Source organism: Mauremys reevesii, linkage group 3 (assembly GCF_016161935.1).
Source record: "Mauremys reevesii isolate NIE-2019 linkage group 3, ASM1616193v1, whole genome shotgun sequence".
In the NCBI taxonomy this organism is placed as follows: domain Eukaryota; kingdom Metazoa; phylum Chordata; order Testudines; family Geoemydidae; genus Mauremys; species Mauremys reevesii.
The window spans coordinates 2567666-2585626 of record NC_052625.1 but is presented as its reverse complement, the minus strand read 5'-3'; the positions used below and the strand labels follow the sequence as shown (position 1 = coordinate 2585626).

General features: G+C 43.9%; 1 protein-coding gene across 5 annotated transcripts in view; it reads left to right on the top strand.

Moving 5' to 3' along the window:
* The first annotated feature begins 4831 nt into the window (after positions 1–4831).
* Positions 4832–17961, top strand: part of ANAPC1 (anaphase promoting complex subunit 1) — a 74358-nt gene continuing 61228 nt past the window's right edge. For 4 of the 5 annotated variants that reach the window (XR_005596161.1, XM_039530273.1, XM_039530271.1 and 1 more), the window contains exons 1-7: positions 4832–4987; positions 6268–6504; positions 9925–10086; positions 10278–10329; positions 11441–11544; positions 12728–12810; positions 17365–17438. Coding sequence is in view for 4 of the 5 variants with exons in the window: in XM_039530273.1 (XP_039386207.1) it covers positions 6292–6504; positions 9925–10086; positions 10278–10329; positions 11441–11544; positions 12728–12810; positions 17365–17438 (688 nt within the window). In the remaining variant the exon portion in view is untranslated. The remainder of the gene's footprint in view (positions 4988–6267; positions 6505–9924; positions 10087–10277; positions 10330–11440; positions 11545–12727; positions 12811–17364; positions 17439–17961) is intronic. The other variant, XM_039530274.1, reaches the window with a different exon arrangement.

Here is a 17961-nt window from a genome sequence, read left to right as displayed (position 1 = left end):
GTGCTCACAAGAATCACTGCAAGGGATGTAGTAAGAACATCGCAGACAATTCTTTCCTGCCGTACCAAAACGTAATGCAGTGTAGTTAGTTCCAGCTCAGTTTTCCTCCTCCCTTTGCACAGGTGCTGAGATGATGGATTTTAAGGGTTGCTACTTTTGGGGAGACAGAGGAAAAAGACTATATTTGGGGAAGGGATGGTGCTACATGAAGGTGTTTGTGACATTTAATTGCACGTCGTCATTGTATCATTCTCAACGAGCTCGCTGGAACAATGACTAGTTTCATCAGAACAGCGGCTGATGTGAGCTGCCTGACATCTAGTGCTGGGAGTTGGAGATGCAATCGGGTTGTCACTATTCTGAGCATTATTCTTCAGAAAGGTCACGGGAGACCTCTGTGCACAGTCAGAAGAACTTTCAGTAAGCCATACAACCCCCACTGCCCCCACCAAAAACAAGAGACTAGCCATCTCTAGTCCCAGATAGTTCGCTGCATTCTCAATTGGTGTAAATTGATGTAGCTCAGACATCAATGGAATTTTGCTAATTTACAGCACCTGAGACTCTCGCCATGTGTTGTGCTTCCTCTACGGAATATCATTAAAATGTTTTGAAAACGCCACCTTTCTTCCCTGCCCAGCAGAGGAGTCTGATGGGTGTACGCATTGTTTGGGAAGCCTCCTGCAGCCCTGTGACATCTTGCCCTAGTGGTACTCCGAGGAGATGGGAGTGGGGAAAAGTCCCACGAAGCCAGATAGTGGTGTGGAGGTTTGAAGGGCTTCAAGTCTAGTCAGATTAAAAAAAAAAAAAAGTGGTAAGAGTAGTTTTGGTCCTAGACCTGCCTCTGAATTCCCCTGCCAATTTGCAAGCATGTTTTCCTGTTTGGAAAATGTTTTTCCGCTCTCCATTGCAGAGTGAAAGACCCACACAATTGGGAGAACCTGACTGTGGCCCTGATCCAGCCCTGAGCTTCTCGTGGGTAGACTTCTGCATATGGTTGGAGCGATGCTCAATTAACGGAGCTCTGTGCTGCCATTGGGCCTCCCCTCACAAAGCTTGTTGTAGAAGTGTGGAAATATACTCAGGTGACTTAGTCCCATAGGGTCTGTCTACACTGCAATGTAAGCCCAGGGTTAGTAGGACTCCAGCTAGCAAACCTTGAGTTTGTTAACCTAGGACTTGAGCGTCTACACTCATTTGTAACCCCAGGTTAGGAATTGTTGAACCCTGGGTCCCAACCTGGGGCTTCTGCATCTGCACTGCATTATGCAGGCCCAGGGGCAACCACCCATCTCCCAGAGTTCCTAGTGACCCCGCAAAATGTGGCTGCTTTAGCCCTTTGTTCATGGGGCAGTGTGGGAAAACTGGACTGTCCATCACACTTGACTGTCCAGAGGACAAAGAAAGTCGGCCCGTGGGATTATGGGATATGTTGGCAGACACCCAGAGCAGAGGCCAGCGAGGCTGCGTCCACACTGCAAAGCAATAGGGCTGGAATCAGGGTTCTGGCCTGACTCAGGCTTAGACCCTCCACCCTTGTGGGTCCTGGAACACTGGGTCCATGTGCTTTGTGTGTAGATGGAAGGGGGGTTAGGCCTGAGCCTGAGTTCAAACCCTGGGCTTACACAAGAGTTCAGTAATGCTGTTTGCAGTTCTGGTGCTTAGCTGACTGCACAGGGGAGACAACGAAATTGACTATACACAAAGTGCTGTCAAATGCTAAAAGTAAACCAATGGGAAAAATAAAGAAAATCCATTTATCTAACTATAGTAATTTAGGGGTCAGTTTTAACAATGAGAGGTAAAAAAATGTAGAAAGAAGTATGATTTGTAAGTTAACTATGTCCTTTCAAATCCCACTGTTGTATGCAGTGTTGTTGTAGCCATGTGAAGATCTCTGTGTAAACTCGAAAGCTTGTCTCTCTTGTTAGCAGAAGTTGGTCCAAATAAAGCTATTACTTCACCCACCTTGTCTCTCTCTTTGAAATCCCAGCAGACATTTCAGAGCTCCAGCTGGCAGTGCCTCTTTGAGGTGCAGTAACCACGTATAGCTGAGTCCAGCTGGGCTCAGCACCTTAAAAAGGGATCAGGTTACACTCAGGACAAGGAAAGGCATGAGTTTATTGTGTGGAAAGTACAGGAGACACAAGAACGGCCTTGTTCATATTGTATTTTTGGTTGGCTATTGCTTATTTGAGTTTAATTATAAAGCTGCCTGCCAGGAATATGGATGAAAATGTTGCTGGCTTGGTTGAAAGAGAACTGGAAAACCTAGAGAAGGATCTTTGCTTAACCGGGATTTCTTATAAATTTTCTTTTCAGATGCTCCGCCTCCACTTCTGCTGCTAGAGAACAGCATTTGAGACACTCCTTGTAGTGGATATTTCTTGACATATGAATGTATTGGCTGCACATTGTATGATTGTTGTCATGCAGGGCGCTATTACACGGTGAAGCCAACAAACAGTTCAGAATGCACAAACATGACTCTGTGGATCAGTCACTTGATGAAAACAACTTGTCTTGTTGAATGAAACCCTAAAAGGCCTGGCAGAGGAGTAGTTCAATAGGGCTGTGGATGAGGGATCGTGACACTCAGGAGACTTTCAGTGATTTGAACATTAGAGAGGAACTGAGACTGGGGACACTAACTTAGCAGACTGGAATTGAGACTGTAGGAAACAGAGGAGAAATCTTCACTATATGAAACCTTGAAGGAAATGAAAATGCATTTATCTAAAGGAGAGCTCTGAAACAACCTCTGGTCCCATCAAAGACCAGACACTGCACTAGACAGACCCCGGTTATGATATGGTCTGACCATTTTTATCTGCTTAAAAAACAAAGCTCAAAGCAAGAAGCTTCAAAGATGCATGAAGGGCAGAGAGAGCTGATGCCCTGCGGCAATGAACTGAAACAAAGGGATGCAGAAATGCCAAAGCAAAAGGAATAAAGCCCTGGCCACCAGACCACATTTCATCGGCGGCCTCCAGAGTTCAGAGAACAGCACCTCAGCAGTGCTCCCCGGGGCAGTGGCAATGGAAAGGCAGAGAACAGCAACTAAACAGTAAGAACAGGAGCTCTGTAGCAGGCAGGGAAGGAAACAAATGGAGAAGGATTCTCAAAGCAGGTGAAACATTGAGCAAGGGCTAGTGAGGTATAGCTCCTATGGGGAGTTCCTTTAGCTGATAGCGGTCAGGAAGGAGTTGATTTGAAGGATCCACGGGCAGCAGACACAGTCCTGGGTGGCACACAGTGACCAGTGGGGCATAACTCTTATCCCGACCTGCTGCTGCTGTCCTTGTGGCAGTGGTTTGGACTCCTCTTTGAGAAGTGCTAATGCATGTGAGGGGAAAAAGCCTCTCTGTGGTTCTTCAGAGCCTCCTGCTTTCAATTAAAAAAGAAGCGAGTGTCTCAGTATTACTGACTGCAAGGGTTAAAAAATCATGAGATTTAAAAACAACAACAACAAAACTTTGCATTCCTTTTATTTGCCTCCTGCTGTCAACCAGGAGGGCAAGAAACTTCTGTATTTATTTTCAATTGACAGATGAGTTTCTCTGTAATCACAGAACTCCAGGGGCTGGGGCTTTAAGAAAACCACAAAACATGATGAGACTCCCAATAAAATGGAGACTTGGCAGCACTGGCGCTAGCTATTGTGGCTCCAGAAAAAACCTGGAAAATGTGACTCAAGTGTAACAGATGCGTATTTGGAGAGCGCCTGAGAGGACAGCTCTCGGTGTGAACTGCCCTGTACATTGTAATGAGTGCTAAATCAAATGGCAGTGAGGATACTCTAAATGTCAGCATAATGAGTTATTTCACTGCCCATCAAAACATATTAAGAAGGAGAGGCAGAGTCCCATGGAGATGGACACTTACTGTGAGTGTCTGCTCATTTTGGGTAAGCCTTTCACAACACCTAGTGGGTTAGAGCGTGTGTGTGATGGATTTCACTTTTCTGAGGATGGGGATCAGCTTTAAAAAACTGGGGAAACACTGGTTTAAAGACCAACAAGTGAAAGCTAGGGAAATCTTACTAAAGGAGTGCAAGCCCCATCTGTGAGAATCCTGCCAACACAGTCTGGGGGCATGACTCTGGTGCACTGTGCCAAATTTTCTCTGCTCCAGAAGCCTGATCCGCAGTAAAGTAGATATGGCCAATGGGGTTGTTGTTGGTGGTGGTGATGGTGCTCCTTCTGCTTTGGAACATCTCCAGATACTGCTTCAGCAACTCCCACATAATCCCCGCATAGCTGCTGGTGGAGGTGCAGGCCCAGATTCCTTTGTGTCCTGGAGATCTCCACCTCCCATCCAGGTCTCTCATCCTTTACAGCATGCGTCACTTCTCCTGGCCCTATATCCCATCGGGGCAGGCAAGCTCCAGCCCCGGCCAGCTCCTTGCTACCATGGTGACACCACCAGAATGCTAACCCCTGGCGTCTGCCAGGTCCCTGCTGCCATGGTGACAGCAGAATCCCCGTTCCCATGGTGACACCACCAGAATTCTAACCCCTGGCGTCTGCCAGGTCCCTGCTGCCATGGTGACAGCAGAATCCCCGCTCCCATGGGGACACCAAAGGATTCCATCCTCCCTTCCCCAAGCTTCCCGCTGCCATGGTGACACCACCAGAATTCTACCCACCTCTCCCCGCGCCAGCTCCCTGCTGCCATGGTGACAGCAGAATTCCCGCTGCCATGGTGACACCAAAGGATTCTACCCCCCGCCCTCCGGCCAGTTCCTAGCTGCCATGGTGACAGCAGCATCCCCGCTGCCATGGTAACAGCACCAGCTCAGTTCTACCCCCGCCCCCCGCGCCGCGAGACAGGCCGTCGGTCCGCCCGAGCGCCGCGGGGGGTGATGGGAGTTCCAAAATGGCCGCGCCCGTGTGAGGAGTTGCTGGGAGTCGCGCTGCCGGAGACACCCGGGGAAGAGCCACAGGAGCCGGACTCGCCGCCGACCGCCCTTTCCCGTGTCACGCAGGTTCGTGCCCCCCGCCCCCGCCAGGACCTCGCAGCCGGACGGAACAGACACACACCGACCCCCCGCCCCGACGGTTGACTCATATTTAGCTCTCCGGTGCGTCTGCCCATCCCCCCACCTAGAGAGCACATCCCGCCAACCCCCACACAGAGACTGCGCCTCTCCAGTGCCCTGCCCCCTCAGAGAGAGAGAGACCATCCCCCCCAACCCCCTGCACAGCATCCATCCCCCAGTCCCCATTAATGTTGATTTTTCAATAAGTCTTGCAGCACTAGGGAATTTCCAGAGTGTTGAAAGAGACCTAATGCTGTGCCAGTTTTTAAAAAGTGTAAACTGATTGAGCCACGTAATTATAGTCCTGTCAGCTTTACATCCATCCTATGCAAGATAATGGAGTAGCTGATACGGGACTCAATTAATATAGAATTAAAGGAGGGTAATTAATGCAAATCAACGGGGGATTTGGAAAGCAGATTCTGTCAACATCCAATCTTGACTTTAAAATGGTCATTGATGGAGAATCTTAATATTTAGGGCTTGTCTTCACTTAAAATGCTGCAGGACTTCAGTGAAGACACTACCTATGCCTACCCCTCTGCGTAGGTACTCCACTTCCCCAAGAGGTGGTAGCTTTCTCCCGTTGACCGAGCGTTGTCTACACCAGGGGGTTGGTCAGTTCACTGTTCTTCAGGGGTGTGGATTTGTCACATCCTCAGCCATATAGTTCTACTGACCTAATTTCCTAGTGTAGACCAGTCCTTAGAAAAGTAGCAAGCACTAGAATTAAAATCAGCTGAAATAATTTTAATTGTTTTCCTTCTCTTGTCCTCACCTCTTAATATTAGTAGACTGAGTTTTTTCATTACAAAGGATAATAATAATAGGAGATATACTGATCTCCTAGAACTGGAAGGGACCTTGAAAGGTCATTGAGTCCAGCCCCCTGCCTTCATTAGCAGGACCAATTTTTGCCCCAGATCCCTAAGTGGCCTCCTCAAGGATTGAACTCACAACCCTGGGTTTAGCAGGCCAATGCTCAAACCACTGAGCTATCCCTCCCCCCCTGCAAGTTAAAATAGAAATAACTGAAACATAACCTATTAGAATTACACACTACCAGCAATAAAAGATTTTAAACCATTATTGTTGTTTATTTGTTTTTAATGAAAATTAAGTTTCATATAGAAAAGTTTGATTGCAATATGTAATAAGGTAAGTTGCATGCTTTACAGCTTAGATATGACCATTGAGACAAACCAGTGTTCTGTTTTTTGTTTCAGAAATAATGTTGATATTTGGAACCCATGTCGAACAACTATGAAGAGAGGGTAACGATGATAGCAGCAGGGGATTTGCAGGAGTTTGTTCCTTTTGGCCGTGACCACTGCAAGCACCACCCTAATGCCCTAAACCTTCAACTTCGGCAGCTGCAGCCAGCCTCTGAATTATGGTCTTCTGATGGAGCAGCTGGCTTGGTGGGATCCCTTCAGGAGGTTACAATCCATGAAAAACAGAAGGTAAAATTGTGTGTCCTGATTCAGTGTTTATTTTAGTCATTAAACCAGACGCTTGAATATTTGAAAAAGAGCTGCAGTGAAATGTCTTCAGTAAACTATGTGCACAATATGTCCTGAAATAAGGCAATGCTAGACTTATGCAATCCTCTGCAAGAGAAACATGGAATAGTGGCTTGTATTCTTCAGGCAGTTTATGAATTAAAAAGAAAGCGAGAGAGAGCACACTTTAATGCACTATTTCCCATTCTGTGGGTATAAAAAGGTATTGACGTTTTGACTTGCTATTATATGCCCTACGTCAGCAAAATGCTTAAATGCCTGGCTAACTATAAGCATGTGTGTAGTCCCATTGCAGTATTCCCAGCCTCGAGATCAAGAATCGTGAGTCAGACCCCAAAAATCATGGATTGGCCCAAAAAAAAAAAATTAAAAAAACCCTCAGTGCCACATCTGCCCATCCCCTACCCAGAAATTAATTCTGCTCCTCAACCTCCAAATCAATTCTGTCCCGCAGTCTCCACCTCGGTTCAGTCCCTTCTTCAGCCCCCCAGGTTCACGTTTACTCCTCCTGAAGCTCCTCACCCAGGCCTGGTGAGGGGTCCCTGTTCAGCCTTCCAGTTTGGGGAGGAGCATCGTTAGGGGCTCTTCACCCCACCCTACCCCTAGGCTGGGTGTTGCAGGGAGGAGCAGAGGAGCCTTCCTTGTTTGTCACAAGAGGCAGAGCTTCATGAGCTTCATGGGCTTTTTCTGCTCCCTCATGCCCTCCTGTGTAAATGGCTTCAGGTTGCTGGGGAGAGGGGGGGAGAGAGCTCTTCAATCAGCAGCTCTGGTGATTGTGCCCCAGGGTGTGGGGAAGGGCAGCCAGTCAGAAGGATGTCCCCCCCCCCCTTTACCCCTGCGGGCTCTAAATCACTAATTCACATGAGGACTGGAGCATCTCATATCATTGCCAGACTGGTTCCAGCCCCAGCTCAAATCCTGTCACAGCAAAAAAAAAAAAAAAAAAAAAAAAAACACCCCAAAAAAACCAACCCACCATGAGTTGGCTAAACTGCCATTGACTTCTATGAGCTAGCTTCCACAAATGAACTGTTGCAATAACTACACCTGCACTGTGAGTGGAAGCATTAAAGGGAAATCTGTACACACAAAGTGTACCACTTTCGCTGTGCTGGTATAGGCCATCTCCTTGCTAAAGATATGTTGAGATGGATTAACTTTTTCAAATCAGATTTTTTGCAGTTTAAAGAAAGCAAAGCTTTTGCCAGTGAAAAGCTGGCCAGATATTGCCTGGGTGCTGAAGAGAAGCATTGTAATTATTTTTTTTTAAACTCTTGGAGGTCTGTAATGAACCAGCCAAGACGATTTCCAGAACAGATCCCGAAAGTACACGAGAATGTGTAATGTCTATTCTGATGAATAGAGATGTACATGCACGTGTCTGTATACATCAGGGTAACAGTATACCCCAGTACATTGACTACTTAGGTATAAGGTTGAAAGGGCTCTCAGTACTCTTTAACCTCAGAAACATAGTGGCATAACTGCGTGTTGTTTTTCTTGTTGGAAACACTCTGAGGTTGTAAAACAGTAACAGGCACAGAGCAATTGTGGGGCTGGAACTCGTCATCAGTCTCTGCAGATAAGTCAAAGAGCAAATGAGCATGGAGTGAAGGCTACCCTCTCATTCGTAGGTTGCTTTCACCAGGACTGGATTGAGATGAGTTGGGAAGGGAAGTCTGCGCTACAGTTGTTCATGCTGCATGTACTTGGGGAATAAACAGAAAGTTGTAGCTTGTGGGACTATCAGTCCGACACCTTTTAGATTGTGTGGGAACAAGCTTTCGTAAAATCTAAGGTCAGCAGAAATGTTTCCTTTGTTTTTTTGTTTTTTTTCAAATGTCAGTGGAAAAACAGTAGTTTTTAAATAAACAAACATCCCCTGTATTGTTTGCAAGCCCAACTCTACACAAATGAGAAGAACCTGAACACAAAACTGATTTTTGTCCAAGCTGAGAAATGCAAAACTAAACAGTATAAATAGTGGAAAAACAAATCGACTGAATCATCCAAGATATTATAGTAGTGTTAGGTAAAGAAATTAAGTAGCAATTTTAAAGTTATCACTTTGAATATCTAGGCCTAGACTTTTTATCTAACAACTGTGCATGTGTGTATGGGTCCATGACCTGTGTGCATACCTTCCTGAAAACTTGAAGCTTGGCTTATTTTTAAAATAAGTGAATCTAGGAACTGGAAGAGGCCCTCTAACCTAGCTCCAAATGTTTGCTTTTTTCCTCTACTCGCTTAAACTCCATTTTTTTTGACTACCATAAGAAAAGATTTTTGGGAGCCAGTAGAATGCAGAATTGGTTTCAGCTTCCTTATGCAGTAGAACTCCTATTTTATGAACTAATTGGGAATTAAGTATCAGAGGGGTAGCCGTGTTAGTCTGGATCTGTAAAAAGCGACAAAGAGTCCTGTGGCACCTTATAGACTAACAGACATATTGGAGCATAAGTTTTCGTGGGTGAATACCCACTTTGTCAGACGCACGCGGGTATTCACCCACAAAAGCTTATGCTCCAATACGTCTGTTAGTCTATAAGTTGCCACAGGACTCCTTGTCGCTTAATTGGGAATTGAGTTCCTAAAATTGAACATCTTGAAATTACAGTAGGTGCGGTGCATAAGTTGCAGTATGGTGCACTGCATTTCTTTCTTCTTGTCCTTCAAACCACTGCAAAGGAATTTCCAGTGCATTGAAGGCACCAGGATGTGAAGGGATGCCAACTTATTCTTCATCAACATCACTTTCATTATGTGATTTCTCCCTTACTCCCATACACACACAAATCAGGAAAAATTGTTTGTGTGACAGGTTTGTGATGTGATTGATGTTCTGCTGTGATCAGGATTCAGGCAAATGCACTGAGGACTACAGACTTCCCTCCTGCTCACTTTAAAAAAAAAAAAAAAAAAAAAAAGGCCATATAAAGACAGCCCAAGCACACCATGAACAAAGCAGGAAAATCGAGTGGGTTTCCTGATGCAAGGCAGCAGAACGTTCCTGATGTGTCTTCCTGGTTGGATTTTCTGTTGGTACGGAGCAAGGATAGTAGACACAGCACTTCCTGATAAGCAGAAGGTTGTCTGTGTTCTCCGTCTGGCACACTATATATGATCTTGTATCCGATTGTGAGTTCAGATTTTTCTGTGTGTGGAATATTTTTTTTAAAATAGGGAAAACTAGAAGTTGAAACAAAAATCCAGTCTCCTCTGCAATGTCGCCCCAGATCTCGATTTGATTAATTTATAAAACATAAAGTTATGCCACCCTTTCCGATCAGACTAGCTGTGAGTCTATCAGCCTACCATTGAGAGGAAGTTGTGACTTTTTTTAATTCTCTTGGTTTTCAGGAAAGTTGGCTTTTAAGGAGAGGTGTCAGTGATGTTGGGGAAGAAGTGGAATATGATGAAGAACTGTATGTGGCTGGCAATATGGTCATTTGGAGCAAAGGAAGTAAAAGCCAAGCATCTGCTGTTTATAAGGCTTTCACTGTTGACAGCCCTGTTCTGCAGGTATGAACTCGGAAATTATAGCCGTTGAATGGCTGCATATTAGCTAATCAATACTAGTTAATTGAAACGTGGCTTAAAACCTCTCTTGGAGCAGAGGGACATTCTGTTACAAAATACTATTAAAAAAGAGAATTTGGTATTAATACCAGCTTGTCTTTCATAAGTTACTGCATATTATTTTTGGTTTTTAGGCTTTATGGTGTGATTTCACTGTACCACAGGAAAAATCTGAGAAAGTCGACAGTAAGTTTCATTCATATTTTACTTTACTGCCAAACTCCTATTTTATCTGAGTTTAATTTTCTTGACTTGAGAAGTGGTGTAGTAATTGAGATGGGATATATGGGCCAAAGGTGTTAACATAACCCAGTCACTGTCCAGCACTTAACAGTGGTAAACAAGGTCTGGGGTTTGATATGGAGACTTCAGGCTGCTTGACACCATGGCAAACACACCTTTAACATTCTTTTATTAAAGATACAGAAAAGAGGGAAAATCAGTTAAAGCATTTGAAATGTAAAGCATTAAGTAAGGCTTTCATTGTACCAAAGTCCCTTGTTCCCTTTCCCTTTGGCTGTAGACAGGTTTTAGAAGGAAAAGCCCCCTTGTCTGACAGTCTCTTAGATGGTATCAGAGATGGTTATAACTGTCATCCCAATTAGCATTTGGGATTCAGCTGGAGCTGGTAGAGGTGACAATGTCATCTGGGTCCCTCTCTTGCTGGCTCGTTCTGGTCAGGTGACCAGTCAGGATCAGGATGATGAAGGCCTGGGGTTCCAGAAAATCGTAGGGGGTGACAGCTATGATGGTGTACCTCATTCCAGTAGCCTCTATCTGTTCTTTCTGTCTGTTCTTCTTTTCGTTTTTGTTTTTTGTTTTTTTTTCATACTTCCCCACAAAATTTCTTTCACTTAAGGACCCAAAAGAGAGTGATGGGTGGAATAGTCCATCCTCATTATTTTGTTCACCAATTAAGCCTAATATCTGATATACCAATTTTGACTCATTAACGTCTGGCTCCACATCTCCTGTTTTTAAAAAGCATAATTTCAACACAGTCCTTGAATCGTATTAACTTGGCCTTTCTGTTTAGACTAATTCAGTTATTCTGTCTCTCTTCTTACTTTTTCCCATCAACATTTATTGTTATAGGTTATTGTAATGTCTTATGAACTGTTACATACTTTTTACAGTTACACTCTCAATTTGGGTAAATTTGTAGGCCCAGTTGTCACAACAGAAACTAACCAACCATTTTAGAATTGCACAGCTAATAACAAAAGTCCCTACTTTGTGTACAGAGAAACTTCATGGCAGGACTAAAAATTATTTTTGTGTTCTTACCCAATTTCAGATAGTGATGAAGTAGTAGAAAAATGTATCTGCATATTGCAGAGCTCCTGCATAAATGTTCATAGCATAGAAGGAAAGGATTACATTGCTTCCTTACCTTTTCAGGTAAGTATTTTTTTTTAAACGCTCTCATTTATTTTAATGTGCATGTTGTTGTTGTTGTTCCTCATTTGTCTTTTGATGTGAATGGTGCTTGAAATGTAGCTATAATCTAGTAATCCTTGGTGTGAATTTTTAATAATTGTACTAGCAAGTGAGGGTATGACAAAGCAGAAGTGGGTATGGCTTAGTGCAGGGATTGGCAACCTTTGGCATGCGGCTCGCATGGTAAGCACCCTGGTGGGCTGGACCGGTTTGTTTACCTGCCATGTCCACAGGTTCGGCCGATCGCGGCTCCTACTGGCCGTGGTTCACCGCTCCAGGCCAATGGGGGCTGCGGGAAGCGGCGTGGGCCAAGGGATGTGCTGGCCGCCACTTCCCACCGCCCCCATTGGCCTGGAGCAGTGAACCGCGGCCAGTGGGAGCTGCGATCTGCCAAACCTGCAGACGCAGCAGGTAAACAAACCGGCCTGGCCCGCCAGACTCGGAAGACTTGGTTCTATTCCATGTTCTAACCTGAAAAATAAAGAAGAGCCAGAGATTCTGAAGCCCACTATGAACATTGTTATTGCCAGTTTATTTTACATGGAAGATACTCGGATACTACAATTCATAGATTCTAGGACTGGAAAGGACCTCGAGAGGTCATCGAGTCCAGTCCCCTGCCCTCATGGCAGGACCAAATACTGTCTAGACCATCCCTGATAGACATTTATCTAACCTACTCTTAAATATCTCCAGAGATGGAGATTCCACAACCTTCCTTGGCAATTTATTCTAGTGTTTGATCACCCTGACAGTTAGGAACTTTTTCCTAACCTAAATGATGGGTCACAGTACAAAATCTTTAGATAGATAGATGCCAAAACTTTCATATAGGTCAGAAAACATGGCTTCTTTTTGCATAGTTCTCTTGAGAAGCTGTCAGTCTAACACTAATCAAATGACCTATTCTCTTGTTCTTGGTATGTTTTCACATTTGTATATAGGTTGTGTTCAGAAATAGGATGTGGTAAAGCACAAATACGTTGTCATCCTATTTTGAGAAGGTGTTTTGTGTTACATATATAACATTGCATTCTGCCCTAAACAATGGTTAAATGTTTTGGTTTTACCATAGCTGGATGCTCAAGTGCAGGAGCATTTTAAATTTGAGCCATTCAGTTTTTAAAATATTTCTCTCTTGTAGGTAGCAAATGTCTGGCCAACAAAATATGGCTTGTTGTTTGAACGCAGCAGCACTTCACATGAAGTCCCTCTGAGTCCACCCAGGTATGTAGTGAGGGTGGTTACTGAGTGTCTTTGTTGTGTTGTGGAAGAAGTTGTCTAATATAAAGCAGTGAGATGAAATTTTAACTGTCCTTTTAGTATAAGTGTCGCTCTCTACCAAAGTGGTGATGAAATGCATCAGGACATTGGGACGTGTTGAGTTATGTTCCCATTCCATGCACAAATAAGATTTAGAGTGTAAATGTGGAAAGAGTAAAGACATTCTCGGCTACAGTGCCCACACTGGTCTGAACACTACCATCAAGCTCCTGTGCACATGGCAAACCTGGTATTAGACTTTCAGCTTCTGGAGGCAATGTCCCTCCTGCATGATTCTCTTACACCAGCTGGAGACTGCTTTGCTCTTGGTCCCCGGTGCAAGACCCTCCTTGGTGACATGTCAGTGAAATTAAAGCCTGTGTTATAATGCACACACCCACAAGGGAAGAGTTGAGGTGTATTTGGCAATGGGAAGGTGTCTGGCCTGTGTGTGGAGAGAGAGCAGCCAGCGGGAGCGTAGGGTTATGGTGGTTTTGTTGAGGTAAGGTTGAGCACTTCTTGCCTCTTTATATTTAAATCTCCAATTTAATTGTGCATTAAAAATGTTAGTGTATAAAGTAGGTGTTTGTAAATGGATTATTTCATCCACCTTGTGTCTGCAAGGAAAACTCCCACAGATAACTTGCTGCATGGCCTAGTCTGGTGGCTAGGGCTGCGCTGCTGCGTACCTAGCTACATGTTAAGGCTTGGGGGACGGGGGAATAAAAATGTTGATAAAGCTGTTTTGTACAACGCTAATCACTGTAGCACTGTTTTAGCAAATGCAGGTGAAGGTGTTAGGGCTGTCTTGGGTTACATCTACATTTACAGCGATGTGCAGGGTGCAGACAATGGACACACAGCTGGCATGGGTATAAATAGCATGTAGACGGTAGGTCACTGCTTAGACGAGTAGAGTACAGACATGCCAGAGCCCCAGGGTATATGCCCTCCGTGGCTCTCTGCACACCCAAGCAGTGCCTCCCATGTCTACACAGCGACTTTTAGCAGTCTAGTGTCCTGCTGCCTCCCCCAGGAGGAGCCTTACACTGAACTGCCAGGTTTAGCTGCACACCTCAGGGAGTGTGGATGCAGCTGGCCCTTTACTGCAGCGTGTAGCTACGTGTACCCTACATGCCATGGGACGTGTCAGCACAGTCTTACATGTATCTATCTTGGATACATACATGTAAACTGGACACATCTGCCTGGCAACTCTCCATTCCAAGTTGTGCACCATTTCTGGGCTCTCACCACTACTTAGGTCTCTGCACCCGATTTATTAGGACACTTGGCAGTACAGGAGGTGGGGTTTAAGCATCTAAAAGGGGTCAGGGCTTTTGGGGAATTGGTCAGAAGGGCTTGGAAGCTGGGTGGAATATCAAGAATTTGAAGGGAGAGGCTTGTAGAGACTGGGGTTGATCCTGAGGGCTGACAAAGGTCAGAGCCTCTTTTCGCATAGCTTCAGGGGGAGGCAGGGTAATATTCTACCAGACTTTATTACTACGGGGTTCTGGGATCTTTTGCCCTGGGGCTGGAGTCACAGTAATAGTGGTGGGTTGGGAAATTCAGTCAGGGATAGACGAAGAAAGAGCGACTGGCTCCTTCCCTAACTCCAAGACACTGAGGATCAGCTTGAGAACCTCTTCTCTGACCTCAGCGTGTGCTTTCCTTCATCAACGCAGCCAGGGATGGATTAGGATTCTGCCCCCAATCAGTAGGCGTAAAGCAGGGTGGATAATTATCAGAGATTAAAAAAAATGGATTTTAAAATTTTAATTAAATACATTTTTCATTTTAAAAATAAACCTATTTAAAACTAAGTTTTAAATTGACACACTATGGTCAGGCCTAGGCTTACTAGTCTATTAAAGTCATTTACATTCAATTAAAATCCATATTCAAGTACTGTAGTGCATGTTTGCTGCTGAAGTTTAAAAGAAAGTCAAACCACTGAACTGGTGGAAGTCAAACCACTGAACTGGTGGAAGTCACTGCCTAAGCACCTAGAACCAGAGTTTGTTGAAGTGCTAAACCGCTTTTGACAGTAGCTGCCTCTGCAGGTGCAGAGAAAATATTTTCTTCATTTCACTTTGTTCAACTAGTTCATTCAAAGTTGAGAAACCAATTAGGAGTTTAAAAAAAAACCAAGGAAGCTTGTTTTCCTTTTCCCATCTCTGAATACAAATGAGAGAGTGAGATCGTCCGGTTCTAAAATCTTGAAAAACATGGTGACCAGAACAATCAATTCAATTCACTAACTACAGGTAATACTACTTTTGTTTGAAGAATCAGTTAGTTTTAAATGCAAAATGTGTTTGGATGGTAAGAAAACAAGTTGGTATCTAGCACTTTTAGGGTAGGTTTATTTAACAAAAATAATCGTAAAATGCAATTTTTGTGACATTTTAATTGAATTCCGATTTCCATCCAAATGCAGCTTGGTTCAAATCATGAATAAAAAAATTAATTTTCTTGTAAAGAAGTGTGATGGGGAGGCACTCATCTCAAGCGCCTCCTAATGGCTAGGCGTGGTACTACGATCTTTCCCACTCCTATATGTCCCTTGTAGGTTGCTGATTTCGCTAGGCAGGTCTTCAGTGGCTCAGCCCTCTGGCCAAGTCACACAGTCAAATGGATGAACCCCTTCTGGGGTAACAAAGGTCCAACAAGGACTCTTGGCGTGCCCTTGTTAGAGTCTTCAGCCTTGTCTCTGGGCCCTTTAAATCCTTCACTTAGGCTTTCCGACAGGGCCTTGTCCTCTTCTCAGGGCTTAGGCCACTTTCCCAGTGGCTGGTGGGGTAACCTGGGCCTGCCCATTGCTCCAGGTCCAAACCCAGGGACCCAATAAACACCATACACATACTGCTGCCTTTAATTAGTTCCTGCTGTTCCCTGGACCTTCTCCCATGTAGCCCTCTTCTCTTCCCCTTTACCTCAGGGCAGAACTTCTCAGATCCTCTTCCTCCTCACTGGATGCCAATGCCACCTGGTTCTCTCTCCAGCTTCTGTGACCAGCAAGGAGCACCCTTCCTTGCTCCTCTAGTCCCAGCCAGGAACTGACCTGTTCAGGCCCAGCAGCTCCTTTTATCTGATCCTTTTATTGAATTGTACCTACCTTCGCTGCTCCTTTTGTGGGGTGGAGTGGGGTGAGGTGTGGTAGTACCATGGGTCCTCCAGCAGGGGGCCTTGCAGGGCCATGTGCACCCTGTCACAATAAGAAACATGTTCACCATTTCCCAACATAGTAAAAAAAGTAAAAATTAAGACTCTGAATAAATGTATGTTAAGCTGTATAATTGCTTAAATAAATGTGTGTCATCCTGCTTAGCAAAAAATACCAAACGTCCTGTAAAGGCTATAATTATAGTTGCCAATCAACATATTTTAGTGATTACCAATCAATGAGAATTGACCTTTTCTTTAGGAAAAATAAGTTCAAATGCAAAGCAGGATTTAAATAAATTATTTAAATCAGGGTTTCCTGCACGCCAGTTTAAATCATGATTGACACTGATGATTTAAGTTGGTACATGCTGGCATAAAGCCAGGATGCGGCGTTGGTTGGATTTAGGGAGTGGCTTGCGTAGCTGCCTTGGAACTATGTGCATCCATCCCAGGGTATGTGGTTCTTATTTTTAACCATGCTGAGATACCACAGTGAGAAGTGTGCTCTAAATAGCTAGGGAGTGACCCGTTATTTAGCAGTCTGCATTTTGAAAGTTTTACATTAAGAACTTCCACTTTTTTCAGACTTGTGAAAGTCATGTGTTCTCCATAAGGACTACATGTCTAATCCAGTTTGAACATACAAAACTGAGCTGCTTTTTGGTTACTGGCTGTCAAAGTCCATGAGAACAGAAAAGTGGTTTCTCTAATCCTATTGATGTTTTTCAGAAAACTTCCCCAGTGGCATGTGCTAAGTGTAAGAGGAGTCTTTCAGGTGAAAAAGCTCAAAAATAGAGTTTAGAACGTCACTTTTGAGCATGCACACCAGCACTTGGAGCCTAGTCCTACCTTACACTGTGGAGTAACAAGGCAATCACACACACAATGTTTCAGCTTTCCAATGAGATCTCAAACTGACATTAAGTTAGTGGTGGTCAGTCGAGATCTCTTGGCTCTTCAGTCTTTGTGTGCTGCCACGTTTTTATCTGGTAACTCCATGTCTGTCTACATTTCCCTTACGATTCCTCATTTCCTATTCTGAACTGTTAAGCATTGCTCTGTGCTGTATCCTTTCAGTCATGGGTGAAGTGTTCCAAGTTTATATAGTAATATCAGTGTAAGTTTTCTCAGCTGCTCTGAGATAAAGTGTACTAGAGAAACAAAGCTTGGGGTTTTTTATTGATGTGTTAGATGAGCCACACAAACTATTCTTAATGGAACATATATGTCACTTGTTTATTTTTGAGGAGTTGACTGTTAAAATTGCAGTGGGTGTTTGTGATCCATCTGTTAGATTTTACAGCTTGTTAATGCTTGATTTTTAAATATATTTTTCCATTTCCTTTCCAGAGAACCTTTGCCCACTATGTTTAGTATGCTACATCCTTTAGATGAGATAACACCTCTTGTCTGTAAGTCTGGAGGTAGGTTGTTTTCTTAATAAAAAAAAAAAATGAAAATCCATAAATAGAAATGAGTCATTCAGCAGCAATATTACTGAATACAGCATTGAAAGTTTACCTTCCCTGTTTTATAGTCTGTATATTACAATCTAATGAATTATCAAATATCTCTTTTAAGAATTTAGAAATGGATTATTTTAGCTGCTTATCTGTTGTTAGGATTTCATGTATGCAGTATTGTTGTAGCCATGTTAATTTAATTAATTTATATTAAGTTAATTAAATTAGGATTTCATGTCACTTAGGACCTGTCAATATGAATACTTAGTTCGTGGAAGCTGTGGTGTAAATCTACAATGCACTCGTCTGCCAGGTGCTAACTCTCCGCATGGACCCTGCTGCTGTGCAGTAAAAGATTCCCTGCGTGCATTGGTGTAGATTTACAACCTGGCTTGCTGCACAGTGCGCATATGTGTAGATCAGTGGCTCTCACCCTTTCTAGATTACTGTCCCCCTTTCCAGAGTCTGATCTGTCTTGCATATC